The sequence below is a fragment of the Aquarana catesbeiana genome, linkage group LG12, assembly GCF_042186555.1.
Source record: "Aquarana catesbeiana isolate 2022-GZ linkage group LG12, ASM4218655v1, whole genome shotgun sequence".
In the NCBI taxonomy this organism is placed as follows: Eukaryota; Metazoa; Chordata; class Amphibia; order Anura; family Ranidae; genus Aquarana; species Aquarana catesbeiana.
The window spans coordinates 225007153-225020677 of NC_133335.1; the positions used below are offsets into that span (position 1 = coordinate 225007153).

The 13525-nt window shown below is 45.2% G+C and overlaps 1 protein-coding gene across 3 annotated transcripts in view; it reads left to right on the top strand.

Moving 5' to 3' along the window:
* GAS7 (growth arrest specific 7) overlaps positions 1 to 13525 on the top strand; it is a 156173-nt gene extending 142648 nt beyond the window's left edge. For all 3 annotated transcript variants that reach the window (XM_073606787.1, XM_073606786.1, XM_073606785.1), the window contains exon 14: positions 5501 to 13525. In XM_073606787.1, coding sequence (XP_073462888.1) covers positions 5501 to 5614 — 114 coding nt within the window. In that variant the 3' untranslated portion in view covers positions 5615 to 13525. The remainder of the gene's footprint in view (positions 1 to 5500) is intronic.

Sequence of the window (13525 nt, forward strand, 5' to 3'; positions counted from 1 at the left end):
GGGGACAGCGGAGGAGGGGAGGGGGACAGAGGAACGGAGGGGGACAGAGGAACGGAGGGGGACAGCGGAGGGGGACAGAGGAACGGAGGGGACAGAGAAGGAGAGGGGGACAGAGGAACGGAGGGGGACAGAGGAACGGAGGGGGACAGCGGAGGGGGACAGAGGAACGGAGGGGACAGAGAAGGAGAGGGGGACAGCGGAGGAGGGGAGGGGGACAGAGGAACGGAGGGGGACAGCGGAGAGGCACGGCAAAACGGAGGGGACAGAGAAGGAGAGGGGGACAGCGGAGGAGGGGAGGGGGACAGAGGAACGGAGGGGGACAGAGGAACGGAGGGGGACAGCGGAGGGGGACAGAGGAACGGAGGGGACAGAGAAGGAGAGGGGGACAGCGGAGGAGGGGAGGGGGACAGAGGAACGGAGGGGGACAGCGGAGAGGCACGGCAAAACGGAGGGGACAGAGAAGGAGAGGGGGACAGCGGAGGAGGGGAGGGGGACAGAGGAACGGAGGGGGACAGAGGAACGGAGGGGGACAGCGGAGGGGGACAGAGGAACGGAGGGGGACAGCGGAGGGGGACAGAGGAACGGAGGGGGACAGCGGAGGGGGACAGAGGAACGGAGGGGGACAGAGGAACGGAGGGGGACAGCGGAGGGGGACAGAGGAACGGAGGGGGACAGAGGAACAGAGGGGGCCTGGAGGAGGATGCTGTGACAGTCAGCGGTGATCGTGTGTGGGGGAGTTACAAGCACCGATCACCGCTGTATGTCACCAAAGCAGCTGAAAGCCGCGGGGGGAGAAGCTTGTAATTCCCCCACGCGCCAGTCACCGCTGACAGTCCAGGTATCGGGGGAAGCATCGGGAGCATTTGCCCGAGTACAAGTACTTGGGCAAATGCTCGGTATCTGTGCCGATACCGATACTAGTATCGGTATCGGGACAACCCTACGAAGGACGGAGTTATCCCACATTGCTACACAGTGGCACATACTGTGGAGGTGTTTGACCCCAGGAGGGGGTGGAGGATCTGTTTAAAAGCAGATTATCATTAAACAATTGGCCGAGGGGAGAAGCGATCCTATTGGGTGCCAAGGAGGAGGAGACGCAGGGGAAGCCAAGGAGGAGGGGCCGTCCAGAGGAAGTGCTGCCCGCGACCTAGATGGGCCTGTAGAGCATTGCACCCGCGATCAGCGGGAAAGGCACTGCTATTTGTCAAAATTCAAGTGATAAAAATGCCTTTGTTGAAGGTCACAATCAAGATAGAGCCCATGATTACCAACAGAGGAATTTTTCTACTATAGCACCATATCAGCCTTTAAATGGGAATACACCTAACCATAAGCGCCTCTTACCTAATGGACAGCTGAGATACTGAGGCCCACTGGAGATCCACGTCATCAGACAATCTATCTGGGTATATCAGTCCAGACGTTCCTTTCACTCAAGCAAAGGCCTTGGCTGGGCTTATAGCCACCTGCTTTGCTTTTGCTTGCTACCTGGTAAGCGAGTTTTCTATTAGGTGGTGGCACTTAATTGTGGATGAAGCTCACGTGGGTGTTTTGTTTTGAATTCGTTTGAACTGCATTTATTGTCTTGACATTTACAAGCCATTGCTGATTTGCACCTTTTATACAGCGCAGCTTCTCCTTTCCATTCCATTTTTGTGTATCTTGCAAATTATCTGCTGCTCTTTGGACTTTGGTTTTTATAATACTTCTTTATCATTTCTAAATCAACATTGTCACATAGATGTAGCGCGATTTTTTTTTTCCTTTTTATACAACTCAATATTGAACTCTACGGACTAAGACTGGGATGCCATTAAAGCGCAAGTAAATTCAGCTGTATTTTTTTTTTTTTTTTCTTCAAGGCCCCCCATGCGGGTTATACCATAATGTATGCACAGCATATTTACCAATATTAACCAATAGGGTCTCTTCTGTCATAAGTACCCTGCTTGTCAGAGGATTGTTTTTTTTTTTCCATAATTTTTATTGTTTTCTGGATAATTTGTACAAACAAGAGGTTATCATACAGAATGTGTCAAATAACGCTTCTATTGGAAGAATGATACATTCAGTATGTGAGGTTCATCTGATAATAATAATTTGTACTCTTAGACCCCTTTTCACGCTGGGGCGGTTTGCAGGCGTTATTGCGCTAAAAATACCGCCTGCAAACCGACCCAAAACAGCCGCTGCTGTTTGTTCAGTGTGAAAGCACTGAAGCGGTGCGCTGGCAGGAGAAGAAAAAATCTCCTCCGAGCCGCATCTTTGGAGCGGTGTATTCACCGCTCCTAAACCGCTCCTGCCCATTGAAATCAATGGGACAGCGCGGTTATACCGCGGCAATACAGCGGCTGTAGCCGCACTATACGAGTGGTTCTAACCGTTTTTCGGCCGCCAGCGGGGGGGTTAAAATCGCACCGCTAGCGGCCGAATACCGCGGTAAAACAGCGCTAAAAATAGCGCTGTTTTACCGCCGACACCCCCTACCGCCCCAGTGTGAAAGCAGCCTAAGCGTAATATTAATTGTTAATTGTCAGAGGATTTTTAAAACAAAGAGTTTACTTCCTCTTTTTAAAGTTCATGTGCGTGTAAAAGCAGGCGTCCCAATAATTTTGACAAGATAGTGTATGTCAACCCAAGATCCAATCCCAAAAAATAATCAAAAAATTAAATAATAATAATAATAATAAAAAAAAATAATAAAAGAAAATGAAAAATGAGAAAATAATAATATGAAAAATGAAAAAATAATAATTAAAAAAAAATTAAAAATGAAAAAATAATAATAATAAAATTAAAAATAAAAAAAATAATAATACAAAAAAATTAAAAATGAAAAAATGATAGTAATAAAAAAATTAAAAATGAAAAAATAATAATAAAAAAAATTAAAAATGAAAAAATAATCCCCCCACCCCCCCTAATTTTTAAATATCCCAAAAGGTTAACATGTTCTCGTCAATTCAAAAGTCATTTTTGACCTTTCTAAATAGGATTTTTAATACAAAGGGTTTACTTCCTCTTTTTAAAGTTCATGTGCATGTAAAAGCAGGCGTCCCAATAATTTTGACAAGATGTATGTCAACCCAAGATCCAATCCCAAAAAATTATCAAAAAATTAAATAATAATAATAATAATAAAAAAAAATTATATGCCACATAACAAGTCACCTGGCCCTGATGGATACTCATCAGAGTACTACCAGTTTTTCCAACATGAACTATCCCCATATTTAAAGCAGGTCTTTGATGTTGCAGTGTCCAAGGCCGCATTTCCACCATAATAATAAAAAATGAAAAATGAAGAAATAATAATAAAAAAAATGAAAAAATAATAATAAAAAAATGAAAAAATAATAATAAAAGAAAATGAAAAATGAAAAAATAATTAAAAAAATGAAAAATGAAGAAATAATAATAAAAAAAAATGAAAAAATAATAATAAAAAATTTAAAATTGAAAAATAATAATAAAAGAAAATGAAAAATGAAAAAAATAATAATGAAAAAAAATGAAAAATTAAGAAATAATAATAAAAAAATGAAAAAATATTAATAAAAAAATGAAAAATGAAAAAATAATAATAAAAGAAAATGAAAAAATAATAATAAAAAATGAAGAAATAATAGTAAAAAAATGAAAAAATAATAATAAAAAAATGAAAAATGAAAAAATAATAATAAAAGAAAATGAAAAATGAAAAAATAATTTAAAAAAAATGAAAAATGAAGAAATAATAATAAAAAAAAATGAAAAAATAATAATAAAAAAATTAAAAATGAAAAAATACTAATAAAAAAAATGAAAAATGAAGAAATAATAATAAAAAAATGTAAAATTTAAAAATAATAATAAAAAAAATTAAAAATAAAAAAATAACCCCCCCCCCCCCAAATTTTTAAATATCCCAAAAAAGTTAACATGTTCTCGTCAATTCAAAAGTCATTTTTGGCCTTTCTAAATCTGCACCTTTCATGAAACTAATCCCTGGTGATCCTGCCACGAAGGTCCTTGTTTAGGCACTTCCTGTTATAGAGTGACAACGCTTTGTCCCTGTCTCCCAATTGTGCTCATGCGTTGTCACCCTGTCACACGGGCTTCCATTGGAGACTACAAGAGGTCATTTCAGCACACATTACACAGGTATGGTGGTCCACTGTTGTCACCATCAGGGAAAACCCAGTCTTAGAAATGCCATACAGCCATGGCTGGGAGTACCTGTAGACAGGAAGTGTCTAAAAAAAGAGGCTACAGGAGACACACAGCACTGAAACAAAGGATTATAGCAAGGTTTCTCAACCAGGGTTCCTCCAGAGGTTGCTAGGGGTTCCTTGAGCAATAAACAATCTCTGCCTATCGCAGTGGTTCTCAACCTTTCTGGTGCCGTGACCCCTTGATAAAATTTCCAAGTTGTGGGGACCCCTAACAGTAAAATTATTTTCGTAGCGTGAGTTGTCAGCACCCAAGACAAGACAAGTAATTTGCGCCTCTAACCCACGGACATTTAGCGCTCCCTGAGTCCATTCCACTCGTACAGTATTAAAACCCCTTATGATACATTTTAGGATGTACCACTCTTTCTCTTTGTTCTCCTTTCTTTCCCTTTTATCTCTCTCTATCCTAATTTCTTGTTTTTTTCCCCCCTATCCCCCTCTCTAGCCATCTTTCTCTTATTCTTTCTCTCCCTTTTTCTTTGTTCCTCCCCCTCTTTTCCTCTCCCTTCCATGTATTCTCTATTTTTATTCCTTCTCTTACTCCTTGGTGGGGTGTGGGGGGGGGGGGAATGGGATGAGTGGCAGTGCTGGGGGGAGTTCTGATCAGCCAACTTAGGTGCTCTTGATGAAGGTCATCTGCTGTTCTGAGAACTGTAGTTGGGACCTTTAATGGCAACTGTAATCACAGGCAGTGTTACCCATTGTGTCTCCGACTTTGTGGTGTCTCATAGCAGTGACACCTATGCCGAAATCAGGAGATAGGGTCTCCTCCAGCCCCTCCCACTTCACATTCCTCACCAGTCAGCTGACCTCTAGTCTCTGCCCCCCAGCCATGCCCAATGAATGGGTGGCTGCGAAGAGGCTGCGGGCTCCAGGAACAGCCCAGCTGGGCGGCAGCAAAAAGGCTGGGAGAGCGGTGTGGGCTTCAGAAACAGCCCAGGATTCGGTGACCCCTGGCAAATCATCATTCGACCCCCAGGTTGAGAACCACTGGCCTATTAGATAAGTTCCCACAGATAACATTGATCTTTTTAGCTGTCTGTAAGGGGGTAATTCTTCCCAATGACCACAAGTGTAAGACCCACCGACCATCACAATAAAGTTGTGAGTTGTACATATAGTAATTTTTAGCAGGGGTTCCCTGAGACCTGAAAGTTATTTCAAGGGTTCCTCTGTGTTAAAAAGTTTGAGAAGAAAGGCTGGATTATAGTGAAAGCATGAAAATGCCACCAATTTAAGGTTTATATCTCTTTAACCTGTGTGTGTGTCTTCTGTCCTTACAGACGGTGGAGCCGGTGGACCAGCTGCTGCAGAAAGTGGATCCGGCCAAAGACAGGGAGCTTTGGGTGAAGGAGCACAAGACGGGGGACATCCGACCCATGGACATGGACATATAGACATTTAATGGCTCGCGGTTTCTGCGGAGTTCCTCTGGTTGGGACTCCTGTATATATTCCTGTAAGATACACAAAATGTCGCTTATTCCCGTGTCACCACATGGTTGAAAATGGGACGCGGCGAGGTGGCGAGGTCTGGGACTGTGAATGTGGATGACGCGGGGTGGACCCCCCATCAGCCGTCTGAGGTCCAGCCTATAGAAAGTATACGGCGTCCGGTTGGCCATCCTTGTTGCGTTCGGCGCACACAGAATCCGATTTTCCCGAAGACTTAAGGAAAGGACTCTGCTGAGCTCTGTATATAAAACGTCCTCATTGTCATCGTAGAAAATCTGCAATCCATTCGGCGGAAAACTTGCTCCGTTTTTTCGATGCCACCATACCTGTGACTGCCCAGGACAAATGCAGAGATTCAAATATTCGTTCCTCTATGTGGCCGCTCCGCACCCGCAACATGTTATAACTGAACCAGGAAAAAAAAAATTAAAAATCACAGCCATGATGCAAAGGCAACGGTCCCTGCTCTGCTCCTGCACGAGCTGCAAAGGAATGTCCGGGGGGGCGGGGGCACAGACCCCACTCTGCGATTTACTTATTCGCTGCTATATCATTGCCAAGAAGGGGAAGAGGAGAAAAAAGTGTGCACACACCACCCCAAATACACAGCTCAGCCAATAGCTGCTTCCATCACAGCCTTCTCACCAAGGCCCCCCCCCCGGTTCACATCGCAGCGTTTCCGATGCAAACCGCTCAGAAAAAAAAAAGCGCACGCTTCAGAAATGCAACACCCATCACCCATGCATTGCCATTAAATGTTAATGGCACCCCAAGCACGGGTAGCGGGCGCACGTGTTTTTGTCGCCACCGAAAGGCACGGTACAAAAATAAGTGCCAAGCTCAGCTCCAAAAAGAAAAAAAGTACAGGAGCTTCTTCGAGGGCGTTTTCTCAAGATGTATTAATGTGAAAAAAACGCCAAAAAAAAAAACGCAAGCCGGAGCGCGAGTTCCCACTACGCTCTGATGTGAACGGGGCGGGGCCTAAGGTGTTTGCTTCAAAAAGGCGATAAATGGGTTTAAATAGTATTTATGATCTGCATTGATGACTTTAGAGGGGCGCCCACGTTTACATCTGGCGATATGGGATTCCGACGCAACTCCAAATCGAAACTGCAATAGTAGCAAAACGCACCACGCGTGTTTTGGATGCCATTCGTTTTTAATGGCACCTCGCGTATCGCGAGAAGATTGCGGTCCAAAAAAAGGCGCTAAAGCTTCTTTTTTGGGCGTCGAGCTTCGTGCGGTTGCGGCTTGATACGGGGTTTTTATCACGGGCAAAAACTAACCGCATTGGAAATCGAGACAGATCTACCCAACGGTCCTAAATCACCAGATGTGAATGGGGGGCACTAAAATCTTCCCATTGTGCTCAGTTAAGGCTCCTTCACATGGACGCCTAAAGAAACGCAACATTTTAGGCATTTAGGGGTTTTTTGGGGTTTTTTTACCAATCTAAATGCAGCCGATTGTTTTTAGTGGGCCCGTGAAGGAACACTTAGGTCTTATTTACACTCGCTTCAACAATAACACACATCAATACGCCTACCGCTTCAATGCGCTTTTTTGATGTGTTTTTGATGCTTCTGTGACGCTTAGGTGATGCTTTTTGTTTCTAATTGTTTAAAGGGGCCCAGTAGAACCCGGATCAGTAGTACCGCCACTCAGCAGATCCCCAGTTTATCAGTACCTTCATTCAGCACATCCCCTGCTCAGTGGTACCCCCATTTAGTAAGTCACCAGCTTATTAGTACCCTCGTTCAGTGGCCCCTAGGCTCAGTAGTACCCCCAGCTCTGCTAATCCCCCACTCAGTAGTAATCCGCAGCTCTGCTGATCCCCCCACTCAGTAGTAACCCCCAGCTCTGTTGATCCCCCGCTCAGTAGTAACCCCCAGCTCTGCTGATGCCCCGCTCAGTAGTAACCCCCAGCTCTGCCGATGCCCCGCTCAGTAGTAACCCCCAGCTCTGTTGATCCCCCGCTCAGTAGTAACCCCAGCTCTGCTGATCCCCCGCTCAGTAGTAACCCCCAGCTCTGCTGATGCCCCGCTCAGTAGTAACCCCCAGCTCTGCTGATGCCCCGCTCAGTAGTAACCCCCAGCTCTGCTGATGCCCTGCTCAGTAGTAACCCCCAGCTCTGCTGATCCCCCGCTCAGTAGTAACCCCCAGCTCTGCTGATGCCCCGCTCAGTAGTAACCCCCAGCTCTGCTGATCCCCCGCTCAGAAGTAACCCCCAGCTCTGCTGATGCCCTGCTCAGTAGTAACCCCAGCTCTGCTGATGCCCCGCTCAGTAGTAACCCCCAGCTCTGCTGATGCCCCGCTCAGTAGTAACCCCCAGCTCTGCTGATCCCCCGCTCAGTAGTAACCCCCAGCTCTGCTGATGCCCCGCTCAGTAGTAACCCCCAGCTCTGCTGATGCCCCGCTCAGTAGTAACCCCCAGCTCTGCTGATCCCTCGCTCAGTAGTAACCCCCAGCTCTGCTGATCCCTCGTTTAGTAGTAAAATCCAGCTCTGCTGATCCCCCGTTCAGTAGTAACCCCCAGCTCTGCTGATCCCCCTCTCAGTAGTAACCCCCAGCTCTGCTGATGCCCCGCTCAGTAGTAACCCCCAGCTCTGCTGATGCCCTGCTCAGTAGTAACCCCCAGCTCTGCTGATGCCCCGCTCAGTAGTAACCCCCAGCTCTGCTGATCCCCCGTTCAGTAGTAACCCCCAGCTCTGCTGATCCCCCTCTCAGTAGTAACCCCCAGCTCTGCTGATGCCCCGCTCAGTAGTAACCCCCAGCTCTGCTGATGCCCCGCTCAGTAGTAACCCCCAGCTCTGCTGATGCCCCGCTCAGTAGTAACCCCCAGCTCTGCTGATGCCCCGCTCAGTAGTAACCCCCAGCTCTGCTGATGCCCCGCTCAGTAGTAACCCCCAGCTCTGCTGATCCCTCGCTCAGTAGTAACCCCCAGCTCTGCTAATCCCCACTCAGTAGTAACCTCCAGCTCTACTGATCCCCTGGTTTACTGATCCTTCTCTCTCTCAGGTCCCCGCTCACCTCCTGCTATATCGCTCCCATGCTGCTCACCATGTGTGACATCTAGTTCCTCCTGCTCTGTTCCTCAAGCTCTGCTGATCCTCTGCCACTCAGTCCTCTCCCTCCAACCCCCGCTCACCCTCTGCTATAGCGTACCCATGTTGCACACCATGTGTTCTGTCTGCTAGTTACTCCACTCCGGACTCACATTCCTGCTGCACCACGCTGCACACCAGATGTGTCTTCTGCACCGGACACTCACAGAATATATGCACATGAACCATCTTTCTGGTTTGCCTGTTGGTTTCCCAGTGCATCCTGGGATACCTCATACCTCCAATACCTCCAAGGCAAAGCTAAATCTGAATAAAAGCCTCGCAAATGCTTCAGGTGCTGTAAGGGAGCGTTGTCATAGACTTCTATGGAGGCTTTGGAGACACTTTGAAGCACCAAGGAAGTGACATGGGTTATAATTTTTGAAGCAAACACAACGTGTGAACAGGACTGTAAGGGAACCATTTTATTTAGTTACAGGAGCTTTGATTGGCATTCAGAGTGCTTTAAAAAAAAAAGCGTGTCCAATGCCACAATTTTGAAGCAAGTGTAAACGAGCCCTTCTAAGTTTGTTGCTGTGGGTATGTGTCTACAGAATGCGCTCAGCCCTCTGGATCCTTTAATAAAACAAAGGATGTTGATGAGCCAACCCACAAACCTATTAGACTGCATTCTGCTTTCCTCCAATGAATGGCCTATGAGATCCCATTGGCTGCTCTTTGCCTTTGTTATACAAGCAGGTGTCTACAGTTCCCCCATGGCAGGTGTCTACAGGTGTCTACAGTTCCCCCATGGCAACACATAAACCTTGAAAACTCGCTGAGCCTGTTCCGGCCTAAGGAACTAACCAGGTTAGAAATTTGGTGCAGGCAGGTGAAGATTTTACGGCATCTGAAGTATTCAAAATGGATCTGTCACCCATTGGACGAAGTGTCGTAGAACAGACTGAAACAACGTTTCCTTTTACACTTATCCAGCATGGCGCCCCTCCCCCACTCCACAGGACACGTAGTCGTTTAGTGAACTGCTGCATACCCACTGACTATTTCCTGGTGAAAGGATTCCCTTTAAGGACTGGGAGCACCTATGCAAACTCCTCAGCCAGGCCGGTGCAAGTACTGGCTGTATTATAGTGTGTTGTGTTGTTACAATGTTTAAATGATGTTGATACAATGTTGATGCATGTAACGCACACGGGGAGGTCTATGTAACAAGCTGAGGTCACTGCAAAATGTCCACATGATGATTTAGATTTCTCCATTCTGTGCAGAATCAGGATTGATACAACTCGTTTTCATGTGTTAAGGTTTGCTGCATCAAGGCCATCTATTCAGTTGTAAAGGCAACCTTCCATGGCAAATTGGAGATCTATTTTTTTTCCAGACTTCTGCCCCCCTCAACACAAATAACCTATTAAACAAACACAAAAAAAAAACTCAACCCTGGCCCCTGAGGCTTCTAGGAGGCATGGATGGTGTCACCATGCCTCCTGGTAGAGCTTGAGGCTCAAAATCCCACGAGAATGCATGCCAGCCTCTTGCAAGTGTGCATACTCATGGGATTTTGAGCCTCCGGTTCCAATGATATCACCCATGCCTTCTGGAAGCACTGGAGTCCAGGACTTAGTTTTTGGGTAAACTTTGGGGGGAAACTTAATGGCTTTTTGGGAGGCAAATAAGTGAGCCCTCCATGGACCACTGTCTGCTACAACATACAAGCTCATAGAAGGTTCTGTTCGGACCGGGACTAGCTAGGGGGCTCTCAAATAAGAGAACCCTCCGTTTGCCATGGAAGGTCCAATTGGGCGTATTGGGATGCAATTCAAAATGAACGGCACCGATCCCTGGATCACTTCACAGCAAATTATATCACCTGTGATGTATTTCAGTTATCTTGCAAACCTGGCCTGTTAGTGGGCCCTGAGGACAGGGTTGATGACCACTGACCTACAGGGCTCATAGGAGGTTTTGTTCAGACCAACAATGGAACGCTCTGAGATTTGGTGATGCTTATTTTATATCCAGACCAAGAGGACCTGTCTAAGGGCAAACTCCGTACAGATTTCTGAGCTTCCCTTTCTGAGCTCTTTTTTTTTTTTTTTTTTCTGCTAAATCTAATTTTTTGCTGGTCACAATTTATTATTTTCTACTCTTTCTGTTGAGTGTTTGAAGTTTGGAGTGCCAGTTGTGTTCAACTTCCTAACAAGCGTGTGCAGCCAGTAATAACATGCATGAACCTGCAACTTCAAATAGCCAATCTAAACACTGGAATGATGACGTTACTGTGTGTCCTGCTCTGATAATGAGCTGTCATGTAAATTAGGATGAGGCCCGTAGGTGACATAATCGATGCATGGAAAAGCATTGGGGAAGATGGGAGAGATTAAAGAAGGAGCAGTGTCCTACAGCAGAACAGGGTATTCCAGGAGAGGAGAGTTTGCACTGCTGGAGGTCTCTGCTCCTACCTCTATCCAACTTTCCTCTCCTGGAATATTCTGCTCAGCTGGAGGACTCTGCTCCTTCCTTTTGACTCTCCTTTCCTGAAATACTCTGCTCTGCTGGGTGACTCTGCCCTTTACATAGTTACATAGTAGGCAAGGCTGAAAAAAGACACAAGTCCATCAAGTCCAACCTATATGTGTGATTATATGTCAGTATTACATTGTATATCCCTGTATGTTCTGGTCATTCAGGTGATTATCTAATAGTTTTTTGAAACTATCAATGCTCCCCGCTGAGACCACCGCCTGTGGAAGGGAATTCCACATCCTTGCTGCTCTAATAGTAAAGAACCCTCTACGTAGTTTAAGGTTAAACCTCTTTTCTTCTAATTGTAATGAGTGGCCACGAGTCTTGTTAAACTCCCCTCCACGTTTTATCCCTATTGTGGGGTCACCAGTACGGTATTTATAAATTTAAATCATATCCCCTCTCAAGCGTCTCTTCTTTAGAGAGAATAAGTTCAGTGCTCGCCAACCTTTCCTCATAACTAATGTCCTCCAGACCCTTTATTAGCTTTGTTGCCCTTCTTTGTACTCGCTCCATTTCCAGTACATCCTTCCTGAGGACTGGTGCCCAGAACTGGACAGCATACTCCAGGTGCGGCCGGACCAGAGTCTTGTACAAATGGAGAATTACAGTTTTATCTCTGGAGTTGATCCCCTTTTTAATGCATGCCAATATTCTGTTTGCTTTGTTAGCGTCAGCTTGGCGTTGCATGACGTTGCTGAGCCTATCATCTACTAGGACCCCCAGGTCCTTTTCAATCCTAGATTCCCCCAGAGGTTCTCCCCCCAGTGTATAGATTGCATTCATGTTTTTGCCACCCAAATGCATTATTTTACATTTTTCTACATGAAACCTCATTTGCCATGTAGTTGCCCACCCCATTAATTTGTTCAGATCCTTTTGCAAGGTTTCCACATCCTGCGGAGAAGTTATTGCCCTGCTTAGCTTAGTATCGTCTGCAAATACAGAGATTGAACTGTTTACCCCATCCTCCAGGTCGTTTATGAACAAATTAAATAGGATTGGTCCCAGCACAGAACCCTGGGGAACCCCACTACCCACCCCTGACCATTCCGAGTACTCCCCATTTATCACCACCCTCTGAACTCGCCCTTGTAGCCAGTTTTCAATCCATGTACTCACCCTATGGTCCATGCCAACGCACCTTATTTTGTACAGTAAACATTTATGGGGAACTGTGTCAAATCCTTTCCTTTCCCTTGCTCTCCTGAAATACTCTGCACTGCTGGAGGACTCTGCTCCTTCCTCTATCTAAGTATTTCAGGAGAGGAGAGCCGGAGTCAAAGGAAAGGGCAGAGTCACCCAGCAGAGCAGAATATTTCAGGAAAGGAGAGTCAAAGGAAGGAGCAGAGTAGTCCAGCAGAGCGGAATATTCTAGGAGAGGTGAGTCAGAAGAAGGAGCAGAGACCTCCAGCAGTGCAGAATATTCCAGGAGAGGAGAGTCAGAAGAAGGAGCAGAGACCTCCAGCACTGCAGAATATTCCAGGAGAGGAGAGTCAGAAGAAGGAGCAGAGTATTTCAGGAGAAGAGAGTCCTCCAGCAATGCAGATTTAAGGACAGTGGACGAACCTGTTAAAATAATATTTAGTACAGATATATTAGATATTTTTTTTTTATCATTTGTAAAGACTTGTACCTCTCTGACGGAAATGTTTAAATGAATGCACACTGATGTAATATAGCACTATAATAAAGCTTGATACATAGTCCTCAGCAGGTTTATGGGATGTATGAATTGCATGCTATAGGAAATATTTCTTGATGTAGCAACCAAAATCCTTTTATCAAGTCTATTTTTAAGAAACGTTGGAAGTTTATGATCTGCTAAATATTTCCTATAGCTCTTTTTGTACACCAGCGTCCCCACCCCCCCTTCCTCCCACCCCCTACATTAGAATTTCATCTTTTTGTACAGATATATTATAAAAGAAAAGTCATTTTCAGAGTATATAAATACTAATTTAAGATTATAAACTTGATTATACTGGGACCGAAATGACCCCCACATGGTGTGTAAACGTACTTTGTACATTGCTCCGATTTTGTGTTCAAGTCGTGATGTTATTACAGATGTTTTGTCTTCATTTTCTATAAGAATTGTTACAGAGAAATGAACGCCTTTTATTTTTTGGCTGAAACAGAGAAAAAAAATGGTTGTTATACAATACAAAATCCTGTCATTTGGTCCTCAGACATCTGAACGAAGTGACAGAAATCTGTTTTATCTTCCAGTATTCAATAAAATCCAGATTATATATATTGA